We start from the raw sequence: 15,460 nt of genomic DNA on the forward strand, positions 1-15,460 counted from the left end.
CTTTTTCAGATCCCTGAAATATTTAAAACTATCAAGTGTTGAAAATGAAGAAAAATGCAGCAGTGCTGCCTGAAACTCTGGACAACGGACGGGTGGGATGTCATGACAGATCACCACATACGACATGAGACAAAACCAACAACAAAAAACCAACAACAAAAAACCAACAACAAAAAACCAACAACGTTCGTTTACGTTTCAGATATTTGAGTTGAATCCCGTTCGAACCCGCTTCGGCTGTAAACTCAGAAAACTCCTGTTTTTTTCCGTTAACAAATGAGCATCGACTAAAATCAGCTCACACACTGATGCAAACACACACACACAAGGTGTGTGTGTGTTTGTGTGTTTGCTCATGCAGCGCTTTGAGAAGAAAAACAGAAAAGTGAAGGGAAAAAAAGAAATGTCATGCAGTGAAAGGATGTCTACTGAGAGGATGATGATGATGATGATGATGTCGGTCAGTACCCAACGTACCAGAAACGTTAGTCCTCATTGGTCAGTGATAGTGATTCTGTAGAAGGAACCATAGTCATGTGTGGGATAGACGTGGTGAGGGAGAGAGGGATGAAGAGGAGGAGGAGGAAGAGGAAGAAGAGAGAAAAGGAGTGCAGACAGTTACAGTGCAGGAAAGGACCAACGTCGCATGTGCTCAGCTCTCACTTTGGACCCACCAGAAGACGGGAAATGATTTGGATGGTTTTGCAAAAACGACGACTGGACAGGAAACTGAGGTGGGTTTTTTTTAGAGGTCAGATTTTTCTTTTTTATTTTTTTTATTTTTTTTTTATAGAGGTCAGATTTTTTCTTTTTTAGAGGTCAGATTTTTCTTTTTTAGAGGTCAGATTTTTTTTATTTTTTTTTTATAGAGGTCAGATTTTTATTTTTTATTTTTTTTTAGGTCAGATTTTTTTTTTTTTTATAGAGGTCAGATTTTTTCTTTTTTAGAGGTCAGATTTTTTCTTTTTTAGAGATCAGATTTTTTTTAAATTTTTTTTTATAGAGGTCAGATTTTTTCTTTTTTAGAGGTCAGATTTTTCTTTTCTTTTTTTTTAGAGGTCAGATTTTTTTTTTTTCTTTTTTTTTTTAGAGGTCAGATTTTTCTTTTCTTTTTTTTTACAGGTCAGATTTTTCTTGGTTTTTTTTAGGTTGCATTTTCCCGTGAGAGCTTCGCTCAGCGACGTTAGCGTCGGCTACAGCAGAAGAGGCCAAGCTGCTACTCTGACAGTGAATCCGGGTTAAAAGACGTTCGCTCGCTCGCTCACAGGAACAGGCAAGCAAAGGGGCGGAGCTACACGGTCAAAACTAGAAGCCGTTAACCCTCCGAAGGACTTTGAAGCTCAGATATCTTAACTAGTCGGATGAGGGCTGCGGGCGAAGCGGTGAACACGTGTGTCGGCTGTTACTTGCGATGCTCGATGGTGCGTTGAAACCAAAAGAGATTATTTTACTGTTCATCTACTGAAGGATCGTTAACAATCTGTTCTTCTATTCTCTACCACAACCACTCACGTTTACCTCCTTTATCTCCTCATCCAGGCGTCTTCACATCCCCCTTAGTAACAGAGAGCATCCACACTTCAGCTCGGGTCACATCAAAAATATTGGAAACTACAGTTTGGACGTCGTCGTAAAGATCTCCTGAAACGTATTCTACGTCGGTCGGGAGGTCAAAGGTCGTTCACACCTGTCGGGGACGTCACTCACCTGGGCACGCTCGGGGGGGCGCGGTTGGGTCGGGAGGGCACGGTGGGAGGTGGCCCGCTGTAAGGGTCGGGAGAAGCTCCGGGGCGAGACGGGACGGGGGGCCCCCCGGCGGGAGGAGGCCCCGGCGGAGGTCCACGGGAGACCGGGCGGCCCGGGGGTCCCGGGGGCGGAGCCCTGCGGTTGGGAGTTGGACTGGTGGCCGGAGACCTGGAGACATCAGAGAGGTGTGTCTTATCCACTCTGCTTGTCCATCCTTTGTTACTCCACCAAAATGAAACGGTGAAACAAATATCTGGTGAGATTAAAGTCCAGATATCCAGCTGCTCCCCCGATATTTATCAAGTGATAATTAGTTGGGACATTTTTTTTTGGTGCTCTATAAGAAGAATATAACAAATCACGTCTCATCGGCTGCCACCAATAAGTCTCCGGAACGTCCCTCACCGTCCTCCGGAGCCGCTGCGCTGCACCTGCAGCCAGGAGTCGTCCACGGGCGGCGGCATGGCGGTGGTCACGGTGGTGGTGCTGATGTCTCCGATGATGCTGAGGGCCTCCCGCAGGGCGTGGTACATCCGCAGCATCTCGTCGCGGTGCTGGCCCTGTTCCTGGGACTCCTCCATCAGACTGTTCTGGTCGCCGCACGAGTACAGCTGCGCCAGCAGGTCGGCGTTAATGAACTCCTTCGTCTGGACACGGAGGGAGGAAACAAAACAACAACAACAACAACAACGTGTCGGCCACGTCGAACGGTACAAAATTACGGGCGTCGTATTTAACCGCGCGCTCGGTCTCACGTTGTTGATCATCAGATGCATGATGGTCTTCGGCATCAGGTCGCGGACGGTCTTGTTGACGATGGCCATGTAGGAGTCCACCAGGTTACGGATGGTCTCCACCTGCCGCTCCAGCTGAGGGTCCATGCTGTGCATGAAGCTGTCGGAGCCGTTTTCATCGCTGCCGTCGCTCTGAGGAGACAGTTGGACGGTTTTTAAAGAGATGACTCGGCATGATTTATTATTTACTCTCTGACTTCACGTCATCCAAACTTTTTGCACAAAATACCACGAAATGAAATGCACGTAAAGACAAGATAACAGTCTATTGACCATTTTAAATAGATCAGAGGGCCATGATTGATTACAAATAACAATCAAGACTTTTATTTTATTACTAATAATTCATGAGAAATGTCTCTCATTAGAAGAAGTATTTTGGATTAAATGTAAAATGGTAGCACACATCAAATGTGACATATAAAAACTCCAATATGATGAAAAGGTGTGACGTAACGTACCTTTCCTTCCTTGTCCTACATCGTCAAACAGCAATGAAAGAAAAAAAAACACATCGAAAGGGACAGACAGCATGTCAGAGACATGACGACATTAAAATGAACAAGTCAACAGCACAGCAACAATTTCAACTTCATTTCTAGCGACCTGTCACTCATGAGGAAACGGTGTCAAGTGTTTGACCGCCTTTGGCAGTAAATCTCACCGCGATGCGTTCAGGGTAAACTCCAGCTCGGAGGAAGGAGGCCTTCCAGGCGTCCACGTCTTCCTGTCCCTCACAGGCCAGCTCCAGCTGACGGTAGTCCTTGTACACGTTTCTGTGGACGCACGACCAAATCAGTACTCACTGCACAGAAGATTTGTACTTTACTTAAGGAGTATTTTTACTTACACGACTATTTAAGAGAATGCTTTTACATTTATTTATAGTCATTTTTAAGCCTGTGTGTGTGTGTGTGTGTGTGGTAACACCTCTGCTCAGTGTTGAAGAGGGCAAAGATATGCTTGCTGGACATGAAGCCTTTCTCCACATCACGCAGCTTCAGGTTGTCCACCTGCAGCATGTACTTCTTCTCCTTCTCCTGCAGGGGGCGACAGAGAGACACATTGGTGAGGAGGGAGAAAGTCGAAGAGGAAAAACAGTCGACTGCGGCTTGAAATGCCAAAGCAGATATAGATGCTGCACTATGATCATTGCGGGTTAATTCATTTAGAACTAAATACGCATCAGTAAAGTGTTTAAATAATCCGTTGGCGGAAGCAAAGAGATTTAAAACAACGATAGAAAGACTAAAAGAGACAGAAAGGGAGCAGATAAAAGAAGACATTAAGTTAACCAGCAGACCGGAAAAAAAAAAAAAAAGCTCAGAGATGGATGGGAAAGTCATACACAGTCTGTGGTTTTGATTACAGTTGTGCAGTCAAAAAAAAAGGGGGGCGAGCTACAAATGAGAAACACACACATAGAGAGAGAGAGAGAGAGAGAGAGAGAGAGAGAGAGAAGAAATCTCTTGTACTTGTAAATCTGCACACAACATATTACAAACACAGACATCCAACTATTTATGAATCAGGGAGCCTCAAAGTTAGTCAGTCAGCTCAGTCTGACACATGCCGTTGTCTGTCATTCACACACACACACACACACACTGTGGTTACACTCCTCAAAGTCTATTGTTACAACATGCAGTTTCTTTATCGAGGATGTTTTTGCATGTGTGTGTGTGTGTGTGTGTGTGTGAGAATGTTTTACTGTGAACTGTAAAATAAGAATTAACAAAATGTGATTCTAAAAATAGCACGGGGTTAGTGAGTTTCTATAAACATACACTAAATACACACACACAGAAATACACACACTGCTTTGGTTGCAAACAGCACCTTTGAGCGTAGTCTCTAACTAACCTTAAAACCATCTGGATGGCTAACCACGGGCCTGCCCTGCCCAACCCAGTGTGTGTGTGTGTGTGTGTGTGTGTGTGTGTGTGTGTGTGTGTGTGTGTGTGTGTGTGTGTGCGTGTGAGAGACGAGGGACTGTATGTGTGACCAAACTCCTTCATCAAAGGATTTATGACCTGCGCAGCCAAATGGTCATATCCCCTAAATGCATGTAAAACCTCTCACACACACACACACACACACACACACACACACACACACACACACACACACACACACACATATATAAACACAGACACATTTGCCAGCGCTAGTACACCCGGGTGTCCACTATACAAATAAAAAAATAAAAAAAGAAGCCAAACAAGCAGTCGCCCCAGACTGCTGACATCATCATTCATAGTGCTGGTGAGTCCCCGTCCTCCATCTTTCTCTCACTCTCTCTTTCATTTGTTCAGGATTTCTTCATCCTCGCCTTCCTCCTTTTCTCCCTCCATCTTTTTTTTTTTTTTTTAGTTTTTTTTCCCTCTTGCTCCCCCTCGCTCCCTCGCTCCCCCTCTCCCTGGGAGTGAGCAACCTTGGACTGATTCATACATTTTCCTCTCCTCTGGCCAGTAAATCCTGTCAGGAGAGTTGGAAAGAGAGGAAGAGGAGGGAGGAAGGGTGGGAGGGGGCGGGAGGTGGGCAGTCAGTGTGTACATGATGAGGGGGGGAAAGTAAAGAGAAAATAAACTAAAGTAGAGAGAGAAAACTATTTGTCGGGTATTTTCTGGCGAGGACGTAAGATTGGAAGAATTTGGATCAGATGAGAAAAATAAGTTAATAAAAAGCAGGTATCTGTTGAGAGTCTCCATGACAGCAACATCCAATCAAACGAGTACTTTCTTCTGGTCCATTAGGCCGTTTTCTTTCACGTGTGTTTTTACGTGTGCGTGCCGGTGCTTCGGGGGGAAGTAGAGGAGACTGAACGCTTTCCCACATGCGTCTATAAAATCCAGTCAGCGTGAGAGGGCAACAGGGCAGATTTCAGACGTTGAGCAACAATCACAGGGAAACTCTCAATGCACACAGACGGACAAATGATACGAGGGCTGCCTGCTGTATTCAGTATGTACGCCCTTCATTTGACCTTCGTCTGCAGCACATCCAGCGAGGTGTGGAAGTACGACGGCTGAACCACGACCGGGCTTTTAATGCATTTGTGTGTAGGTGGGTTATTAAAAATAAAAGAGCACAGATTCTGAAATGCAGAAGAGATTTAAGTGATTTAGAGAAAAACTGAGTGAAAGCCACAGAAAGTGAGCGACTATAACCGTTCTTTTAGATCACTGCAGCGCTGCATTTTGCAAACTACTAACACTACAACTACGACTGCAAACTAGTAATCCGGTCGGCAGTAATTTGATTAGACTCAAATGTATTCAGAAATATGCACAGGACATCTATAAGGCTCTTACTTTTGTTTTTCTTTAATTATATTCCTATTTTTTTCTTGACCTAAATGTGTGAAATTTAGCTGCCAGCTGTCAGTCTAACTATCATCACTGTAAACATGAAACAGGGACAAAATAATGTCAAAATAAAGTTCCACTGTTTTTACATATGCAACCAAATAGTATTGATTCCATATTTATTTTACGGTGATGAAACCATTTCATTAAAAACTGCTGACCGTGTCAGTTTTTATTGATCTACTTTATGTAAAAAAAAAAGTGTTTGTAGAGTAATTTTGTGTTTGGCCTGACGACCCTAAAACCGTAAAGACATCGACTCCGATCACGCTTGTTTATTTTGCTCCACTTTGTTTGAGTATTATAATAAAGTGATATAATCACGGCCGAGCTGCAGCGCCGCGCTCGCCCTGACGGCGGCGCTGCTGTGACTCCGCCCGCCGCTCCGCAGGGCGTTCAGGGCTGCAGCTCTGAATCATGGCGTCGGGTCGGCCTGCCGCCGGACGGGGCCGCTGTCGTCCGTGCCCGTTGTCGTCCACGCCCGTCCGGAGGCGAGCGTACATCTTGCGTAGCGTAGCCATAGCGACGCACGACACCCTCGGACGCAGGCTTTCGACCTCCTCTGTGACGCACGTGCCGACCTCACGACGCGTCGCCAGCTCCTTACGGTTCCTCGCCAGCTCCTTACGGTTCCTCGCCAGCTCCTTACGGTTCCTCGCCAGCTCTTGGACGGAAGTCAAACCGACCATTTTTTTCTCCCAATCGTCGCAGCCGTGGAGCTCAAAGTGATTTAAGCTATTTTTAGGACCGGACAACGTCACGAGTGGTTTCTGGTCTTCATCAGTCTTTTTTCGGGGCCTTATCACTTGGGAGGGTTTTACTTTGGCAGCAGAAGCAGCAGATGTGGAGTCAACGGACGGCTGAGGGACGGATGCTTCAGGAGGACGTCCGAGCTTCAGTCTGAGAGCGTCCTGAGAGCCGGTCGACTCGGACGCCGAGTCTCGGTCGGCGTGAACGTTCCCGTCCTTCTTCACCGAGGTCCAAACGTTCTTCGGATCCTTCTCGTATCCAGCGGCACTCCGGTTACGCAGATCTCTGCCGATCAGATCGGTCACTTTGTGCACTTCCTCCTTGAAACGAGCAGACGTGTCGTCGTCTTCCGTCGTCGACCAGAAGCTGCCGTCATCGACTTCTTTACAGCTCATCGGGTGAAACTTGGACACGGGAGTCCTCCGATTTCTCCGGTGTCTGGCGATGCCGGCGGCGACTACGAAGGCTTCCAGCTTCAGACGAGCGTACGCCGTCTCGTCGTCCATGATGGACCAGAATTTGTGGTCGGCATCGACCTGCAGACTCGTCCGGGCTGCGCAGACCGTGGAGGAAGGCGAGTTGTCTCGAGTCGCCATCGGTGACGTTGAAAGAAAGATTCACGTCAGCGGTCGATGAGAGACGTTGTGCTGGAAGTTAAGCAGGTTCTGAGAACTATGATGTCATATGTATTTATGATGTCACAGATTGGAAAGTACTAGGCACACACACACACTCACACACACACACACTCACACACACACACACACACACACACACACACACACACACACACACACACTCACACTCCACCTGCTCATTATGAGTGAATATGACAGCAAAATTCGTGAGGAAGCTAAAAATAAATTCACACTAAAAGCATCTGTCACACAGGAGACTTTACGTGTTTGTTGATTCCCATCATATTGGAATAAAAGCAGAAATCCCAGAAGACAATTTGCCTTTTTGACCCGAGATGCCGGCTTTGAAGCCTTTTCAGTCCAACATCTCCCTCCCAGATTCGTGATTTTATCGAGTTTAATTCGATTTTTTTTTTTTTTTCTTTAAACAGTACCACAGGTGTGATCCTCCGTTTGTCTTAACCTCCACACGTGGAACATTTTCCTTCCCCTCACTCGCACGCAGCAACGCTCCCGGCAGAAAGCCTGAGCGTCGCCGGCGTTCGGAGCCGTGCGTGAACAAAGTACTTTTCATGGTTTTGTTTTGCTAGTGAGTAATAGCAGGCTCATTATGAAAAAAAAAAATAAAAGGCAGAGGAAGTTCACTTCTGAATTCATAAAGGCACTTCGCCGTCCAAAAAAACATCTCAAAGACTCAAAACACAACCTCAACATGTTGGTGACGATCCAGACACACATGGAAAACACCAAAACACACGTCCACGGGGTCCCTCGCACAAACCGGCTCCAATTAACACATCCAAACAAATCAGAGCCGTTCGGTTGGTTAAACCAAGAAGATACTCGTTTCCAGCATCCATGTTGTTTTAAGAGGCTGCATGTCTTAGTGTGTGTGTGTGGGGGGGGGGGGGGGGGGGGGGGGGAGCTGGGGGGGTGTATGGCGATGGGAGGCTGATAGAAAAGTCCTAGTTACTTGGGCCGCGCATCAAAGGGCTGCGGAGAAGCCGCACGGCATCTGGGAGCAATAACGCTGCTTCTAACCCTTCATTACCACAAAGACTGGGCCCTGGGTGGCAGCCAACGGCAATTTTCACAACCCTCCTCCTCACCTCCCTCCGTTTTTCTTTCCCTCCATTCTTCTGCCATTCCCCCGATTGAGTTCTGCCTTTAAAAAAAAATAAAAATGAAACACAGAGAGGAGTTCTGTATTTCTTCCTCGATGGGAAAACACGCATACGAGGATGAAACTTTTAGCGGGTTTGATGCACTTGTTTGGTAGAATTTAATTTGAACCTGCAGAATTGTCAGAAATGATCTCTCAGGAGATATTTTCGTGAACATTTGCGGGACGAGAGCCGAACAAATATTATACGTAATCCCCCCAAAAAAACACTGACACATGCAAAACCCGTGTTTGGTCTGCGACCTGCATGCCGATGGGAAACAGCAGAGGCAGCGTCTGAAGAAACTTAATTTGACTTAATGCTGTTTGGACTTTATTTAAAGCGAGGCCACATGTTGCCAACATTTAAATCAAGAGCAGAAACAATTTATCTGAGAATTAAAATTGGGAACTGCTAGATTGGAGCTATTCTGGGACAATGTGTAAAAACACGCAGCTGTTCATGACTCATCGAGCGTCAAGGTTGTGCAATAATGTTCATAACAAATCAGGTTGGGCGGCGTGCCAGCGTCCGCACCGTCTAATACTTTATATATCATGCAAAGTGCTACTTCATAACTGTGCAGACACAAAGGGCTGTTTTTTTTCTAGCTGGTCTGACAGCTGCAGATAAATGATTCAGGGAAACAAATCTAATCTGAAGTGTTCACTTTCACGGGAATAAAAAAAACATGAATTCTCACATTTTACTGTTATGAGAAAGTTTTGGCCGCTCTTTTTTTCCTATTTCTTCTTAATAAAAAATAAATAAAGTGACAGCCTTTGTGCTTTACTCGGCTTAGTGGGCAACGAGCTCATAGAAGAACAGACGTGTTCATGGAGAAAGGAAGCGCGGTGTTGGCGGTTAAGCGCAGGCTGGCAGGTCGGCGATACCTTCCTGTTTAGCAGATAATTGCTAAGCAGTTAATTATCTCGCTGTGCATTTACTTCTGCAGAAGGTCAGTGTAACAACCTTGGGGCGAGCCAGGACATGTGATCAATCACCAGTGACCACCAAAGAGTAAAGGGAGGAGGGTGGGAGAGGGGTGAGGGAGGGGGGAGGGGGGGGGGGGTCGCAGCCAAGTAACCATATAAACACATGTGAAAATCCACACACACGTCCAGAGAAACTTGTATGACGGAAGACAAATGTTCAACCGGTGTGTTTAGTGTGTTTTTACTGACAAGCGCTAAAAGGTGGCGTGAAACCTGAGGAACGTCACAAAAGGTCACGGAAGCTCACTATCTTGAATTTACACATCTGTCAGAATGACAAATGAGGCACGTAAATAGTCTCCTGGTTTTTCACAAGTGAAACAAATATTCATCGGATGCAACGGCGGGAACAAAAAAAAAAAAAATTACAAAAAAATGCAGCACATAAAAAGTGAAACCGTCACGTATGTAAAACGTTCACGCGTGTAAACCGATCCGAGTCTGAAAAGTAAACACGCTTTGAAGTCACATGTGGTTTTCATGTGCAAAAATGAATATTAAAGTCCCGACATGTATTTTTTTTCTTTACTTAAAATAAAAAATAAAAAATCTCAACAAAAATTTAAATTGTCTTTATACAGTTCATACGGGTCTCTCTGTCGCCTATGGCAACTACGACCTTCGTCGAATCTTAACTGTAACTCTGTGACTGACACACAGACGTCATCCAAATACACGGAGACCTAAATAAACAGCTCGCTTTATTTCTGGCCTTTTCTTGTAGGAAAATAAAGAGCTTGAATTTAAAATTTGCTCCCTGCGACTCCATCATTTTGCGTACAAGACAGAGGGTGTGTCGAGGTTAAGTATATTTTTAGGATGTGATTGTGCTGTTGATGGGCAGGTCCAAGTGTGGAGAGTTTTTTTTTTTTTTTTTTTACATTTACAGTAAATTCAGTCTCGTGAAATTTGATATTTACGAGCATAAAAATCCTTCACTTATGTCAAAGGTGAAGATTCAACAGCATCTCGTTCAGGAAATCATGGAAAAGTCGGTTATTAGGACAAAACATCAAAACTAACATTAAACAGTATGAAAATACTTTTAATAATAACACAAACACACTTAAACTTAAACTAAACCTGAACCTTACTCGGATCCAATTTTCATGCTAAAAATACTGTATCCATTAATGATTTGCATTATGGCAGGTCCTCAAATTCACCCTGATTAAACAGATTTACATGAGTAATAAACTGTCACACACACACACACACACACACACACACACACACACACACACACACACACACACACACCGTTGTGGTTTCTTGTAATCTGTCCTGTGTCTGTTTGGGTTTACTCCCAGGCTTCGTATCTTCCGGGATTTTTGTCCTGACATTTTGTTCTGGATACGAGAACAATCAGTGAAGAAATGATAATCTCCAGAAAGACACGCACAACATTACTCACTTCATCTCATCAACTTTGAATTAACCAGAAACCGGCCGGCGTACCTCCTCGGCTCGCTCTGAACACGCTGCGGTCGCCACTAATTTCGTTTCTCTTTTACAATCTTGAAACCCTCCTTTCTAATGTTTTCTTTTACAACGAGACTCAGTAATTTATTCATGACTGGTTTTGTTAACATTTTTCCATCCAGTATCTCCTCTTCTTCTCTACGTTCACTCTCCTCTGCACTTTTATTAATTTCAGTTGATTTTATAGCTCAAACAGACATTAAGAGTTTTATCATCTGGACTCTTTGACCATTTTTACACCTTTTTCTACTTCTATCGCTGCCGTGACTTCAGCTTTCTGCTCTTTTGTCTTAAGTTTGTCTTTTCTTTTCCTCTTTTCTTGACTCGTCTGCCTCACCTGCTCACAGCTGCCCAACCTGCACCGAAATCCAACTAATTCACTTCTGTTTTTCTGGTTAGTTTTCTCACCAACTTGTGTTTCACCTTCTTTGCATTGAGTTCACCTGCTTGATCTTATTGAACTCAGTCGTTACCTCGTGCTTCACAACTCGTTGAGCATTCGGGAACTCCTTCTTGCACAATTGTGACAGTGTGTTTATAATTTGAATTTCAAGCACTACTAATCTAGAAATTATAATAATATTAAGTATTTCAAATACTTGACATTTTGGAAAATGGATTCGCTTTCCGGTTTCTGCTCAGATGAAACACAAGAGACGTCCCTGAACCTTTACTCTTCAGTCACCTGGATGTTAGCTTCTTGGTTTCTCCTTTTAATAGATAAGTAATAATGATATGATATCACAAGAGAGAAAGAAAATGATATCATCCTATTAAGAGGTTCACATTCATGTTATCCAACCAGAATAATGGCTGATCTCTAGTTTGGAAGCACAGACGACTATTCGGGGGTCTCTTGTCATTTTTGAGGGTTTCTTTATGGGTTTCAGTGTTTCACACACTCTCACATACATCTACAGTAATGTGTTCACAATCTTATCTTCCCCACACCGATGCAGTTTCACCAACATAAACTGACGGAGTTGTTTTCTTTTAATGTGATATCAAAATCCAAAGACAAGAAAAACAAAGTCAGAATCTTGAGGTTTTATCGTGACAGTATTAACTGGTCGTATTTCATGACAAGACGGAATAACATAACAGAATCCCTGATTACAGTGGATGCGACTGTGTGTGTGTGTGTGTGTGTGTGTGTGTGTGTGTGTGTGTGTGTGTGTGTGTGTGTGTGTGTGTGTGTGTGTGTGTACACATACTTGCTCAGTATTTCTGGCTTTACTGACTAAGACTTTGAAAAGGAAGCTGCCTGCCTGGTCATCCAAACAGTGGAAACAATGTTGGTGCAACCACAGCCCCCCTCCCTGATCCCTCCCCCCTACCTCCCTCCCCCAACCCATTAAAATTCACTCTTTCCAATCTCAAAGCCCGATACCCAACTGCAACATTAATCCCTTTTATCTCCTATGAGGATGGATTTCTGTCACTCTCTTTTGTGTCTGGTTTGTTTCCCGGTTTAAATTTTGGGGTATTTAATCACTTCACCTCTTATTTCTTTGCTCATTTTGAAACAGCTTCCATCTTTCGTTTCCATTTCCCCCTCCGTTTCCCTCCACAGCCCTCCATCCCTTACCGGGACTGCTGACTCGTCTCCCCTGGGATTGCGCCTGCTTTGATTTCGAGCTCAGGTCGAAGCTCAGAAACCTAAAGCTAAAACAAACACACGGCCAACACACACACACACACACACACGCGCGCGCGCGCGCACACACACACACACACACACACACACACACACACACACACACGCACACACACGCGTACACCTGGAAACACTAGCATTGATTACTCCTGTCTGCCAGAAGGACGACTGAAACCTAAAAGTGAGTGCGTGTGAACTGAAGAAGGTGAAAGAGGCGAACTCGGACTACTTGTGTCTCAACTGTGAAATCACACACACACACAAAACGTCTTTCGCTCTGGTTCTGATTTACCAGTAGTATGTCACCCTTCCAACCAGTAACCCCCCCGTCCCTACCCCGCCACCCCTCGGTGTGTGTGTGTGTGTGTGTGTGTGTGTGTGTGTGTGTGTGTGTGTGTGTGTGTGTTGGGAAGGCTGCAGAGCTGCATAAAGGGCTCTTTATTCGAGTCGGACAGGGAGAGGAAATCAGCTTTAGAAGTAAAAACAGAGGGAGCAAGAGAGCGATGGAGACCACAGGGCTGCACATCTGGAGTTATTACAAGGCTTCCTCCCGCTTGCCAAGAAAACGCCGACATTCCTGCCCTTGCTACAAAGACCGTGGAGCCTCTGCTCTCATCCAGCCCCACTCCTACACACACACACACACACACACACACACACACACACACACACACACACATCACTCAAATGTCCAAAAAACCACATATATGCTCACATGTATTAAAAAAAAAAGAAAAAAAGAAGCAGGGACGCACGCATGCACTGGATAGAAAAAAAAAGAAAAAATAGGGGAGGAGGGGGGACATGCGGATACTTTATGAAGCGCATATACAGTGGTGTGAAAAAGTGTTTGCCCCCTTCCTGATTTCCAATTTATTTGCATGTCTGTCACACTGAAATGTTTCAGATCATCAAACAAATTTAAATATTAGTCAAAGATAACACAAGGAAACACAAAATGCTGTTGTTAAATGAAGGTTTTTATTATTAAGGGAGAAAAACAATCCAAACCCACATGGCCCTGTGTGAAAAAGTGTTTGCCCCCTCCTGTTAAAACATAACTTAACTGTGGTTTATCACACCTGAGTTCAATTTCTGGAGCCACACCCAGGCCTGATTACTGACACACCTGTTCTCAATCAAGAAATCACTTCAATAGGACCTGCCTGACAAAGTGAAGTAGACCAAAAGATCCTCAAAAGATAGACATCATGCTGAGATCCAAAGAAATTCAGAAACAAATGAGAAAGAAAGTAATTGAGATCTATCAGTCTGGAAAAGGTTCTAAAGCCATTTCTAAAGCTTTGGGACTCCAGAGAACCACAGTGAGAACCATTATCCACAAATGGAGAAAACACAGAACAGTGGTGAACCTTCCCAGGAGCGACCGGCCGACCAAAATTACCCCGAGAGAGCAGCGACGACTCATCCGAGAGGTCACAAAAGACCCCACGACAACATCCAAAGAACTGCAGGCCTCACTTGCCTCAGTTAAGGTCAGTGTTCATGACTTTTGTGTTTACTTGTGTTATCTTTGACTAATATTTAAATTTGTTTGATGATCTGAAACATTTAAGTGTGACAAACATGCAAAAAAATAAGAAATCAGGAAGGGGGCAAACACTTTTTCACACCACTGTATCTGCCTCCACGAGAGAGCAAACGCAGACATCCTCCCATCTGCCCACATACGCTTCCACTAAAAAAATAAAGAAAGAAATAAAAGGTTCCCTCCCTCTGCAGCCTGCCCTTCACTCCCTTTCCAAACTTTACAACGCACACGCCAAATGAATGCGTCTCACTTCCTGTTCACCTTTGACCTGCCACTTTCTCTCCTGAAAAAAAACACGACAGGAAAAAAAAAAAAGAAAGGTGGTGGTGATGGTGGAGGGGGGGGGGGAGCAGCGAGAAGGAGGGGAGAGAGAGAGAAAGAAGTGAGTGGAAAGGAAAAAATGGGGGGCTGGCGAGCTCCTCCTCTTTCTCTCTCCATATCTCCTCTGTCTCTCGCTCCTTTTCTCCTTCTGGCTCTCGAAGGGGGAACTTGGTGGCCAGTCCTTTTGCCACGTCGAACCTCCAGCCGGGCCACCTTGCTCTCTACCGGAGGGGCGCTTTTTATTTTTTTATTTTTTTTTTCTTTCTTGCTTTTTTTTTTTTTTTTTTTTTTTTTTTTCTTTTTCCACTCAGGAAAGGAACGTTTCAGCACATTTGTTTTGCCACAACGGCGTGACAGCATCGAACGAAAAGCACTGGGAATTCAGAGAAGAAGGAGAGAACGACAAATATCGGTCGAGAAGAAGGAACGTCACTCGGGCCGGCGAAGATGCAACGAAGAGGAGGTCGCCGAGCCGCAGGTATCCCATCTTCAAGGAAAAGTTTCCTTCCTATGTTAAGGAAGTGAAAGGTTACGTACGGCGCCGTTTTAGTGGGAGGTGTTGGGTCAGACTCGGTGTGATCTCAGTCGACCGCAAATATCCACGAGGAAGTTTCTAACCGAAAGAATTTCAAAGACGAAAAAGTTGTCTTTCTAACTTCTAAAGTTTTTTTGAACTCTAGTGGCGTACCCTGACATTTATTGATCTGTTCTTGGTTTGGGGTTCAACGGAGACAATCAGAGATTCGGCTCCACCAATTTGGGCTAAACGATGTGTGTACGTCTACACTTTCATCCGTGTGCTGTTGGCTTTAACCAGGCCTATAAAAGAAGTCAATTCTCATTTTTTTTTCCCCAAAAAAGTGATTGTCAGGTTGAAAACTGCCGACGGAAAACCAACATTTATGAGATGTATGAAATGGTTTTATTGCCGTCTTGTTTTTGCCGTTTGGTGTATCTAAAAAGACTTTTTTCTCCATCTTGTGTTTCCCCTCCA

General features: G+C 44.6%; 1 protein-coding gene and 1 long non-coding RNA gene across 11 annotated transcripts in view; one reads left to right on the forward strand and one right to left on the reverse strand.

Annotated features, from left to right (window-relative positions):
* The window catches only part of dnm1a (dynamin 1a), a 48,305-nt gene that overhangs the window by 3,262 nt on the left and 29,583 nt on the right, over positions 1–15,460 (reverse strand). For 4 of the 10 annotated variants that reach the window (XM_069171811.1, XM_069171776.1, XM_069171803.1 and 1 more), the window contains 6 exons: positions 3,471–3,580; positions 3,205–3,316; positions 3,002–3,016; positions 2,502–2,672; positions 2,152–2,393; positions 1,708–1,914 (listed from right to left, as the gene is read on the reverse strand). In XM_069171811.1, the coding sequence (XP_069027912.1) occupies positions 1,708–1,914; positions 2,152–2,393; positions 2,502–2,672; positions 3,002–3,016; positions 3,205–3,316; positions 3,471–3,580 (857 nt within the window). Of the gene's footprint in view, positions 1–477; positions 515–1,707; positions 1,915–2,151; positions 2,394–2,501; positions 2,673–3,001; positions 3,017–3,204; positions 3,317–3,470; positions 3,581–15,460 lie in introns of all 10 variants that reach the window. The other 6 variants (XM_069171829.1, XM_069171820.1, XM_069171786.1 and 3 more) reach the window with 2 other exon arrangements.
* The window catches only part of LOC138211671 (uncharacterized), a 1,587-nt gene continuing 886 nt past the window's right edge, over positions 14,760–15,460 (forward strand). The window contains exon 1 of the long non-coding RNA XR_011179347.1: positions 14,760–14,944. This is a non-coding gene — a long non-coding RNA (uncharacterized lncRNA). The remainder of the gene's footprint in view (positions 14,945–15,460) is intronic.

Source organism: Embiotoca jacksoni, unplaced genomic scaffold (assembly GCF_022577435.1).
Source record: "Embiotoca jacksoni isolate LCO1_2020_lvr unplaced genomic scaffold, fEmbJac1.0.p SCAF_10, whole genome shotgun sequence".
Lineage (NCBI taxonomy): Eukaryota > Metazoa > Chordata > Actinopteri > Embiotocidae > Embiotoca > Embiotoca jacksoni.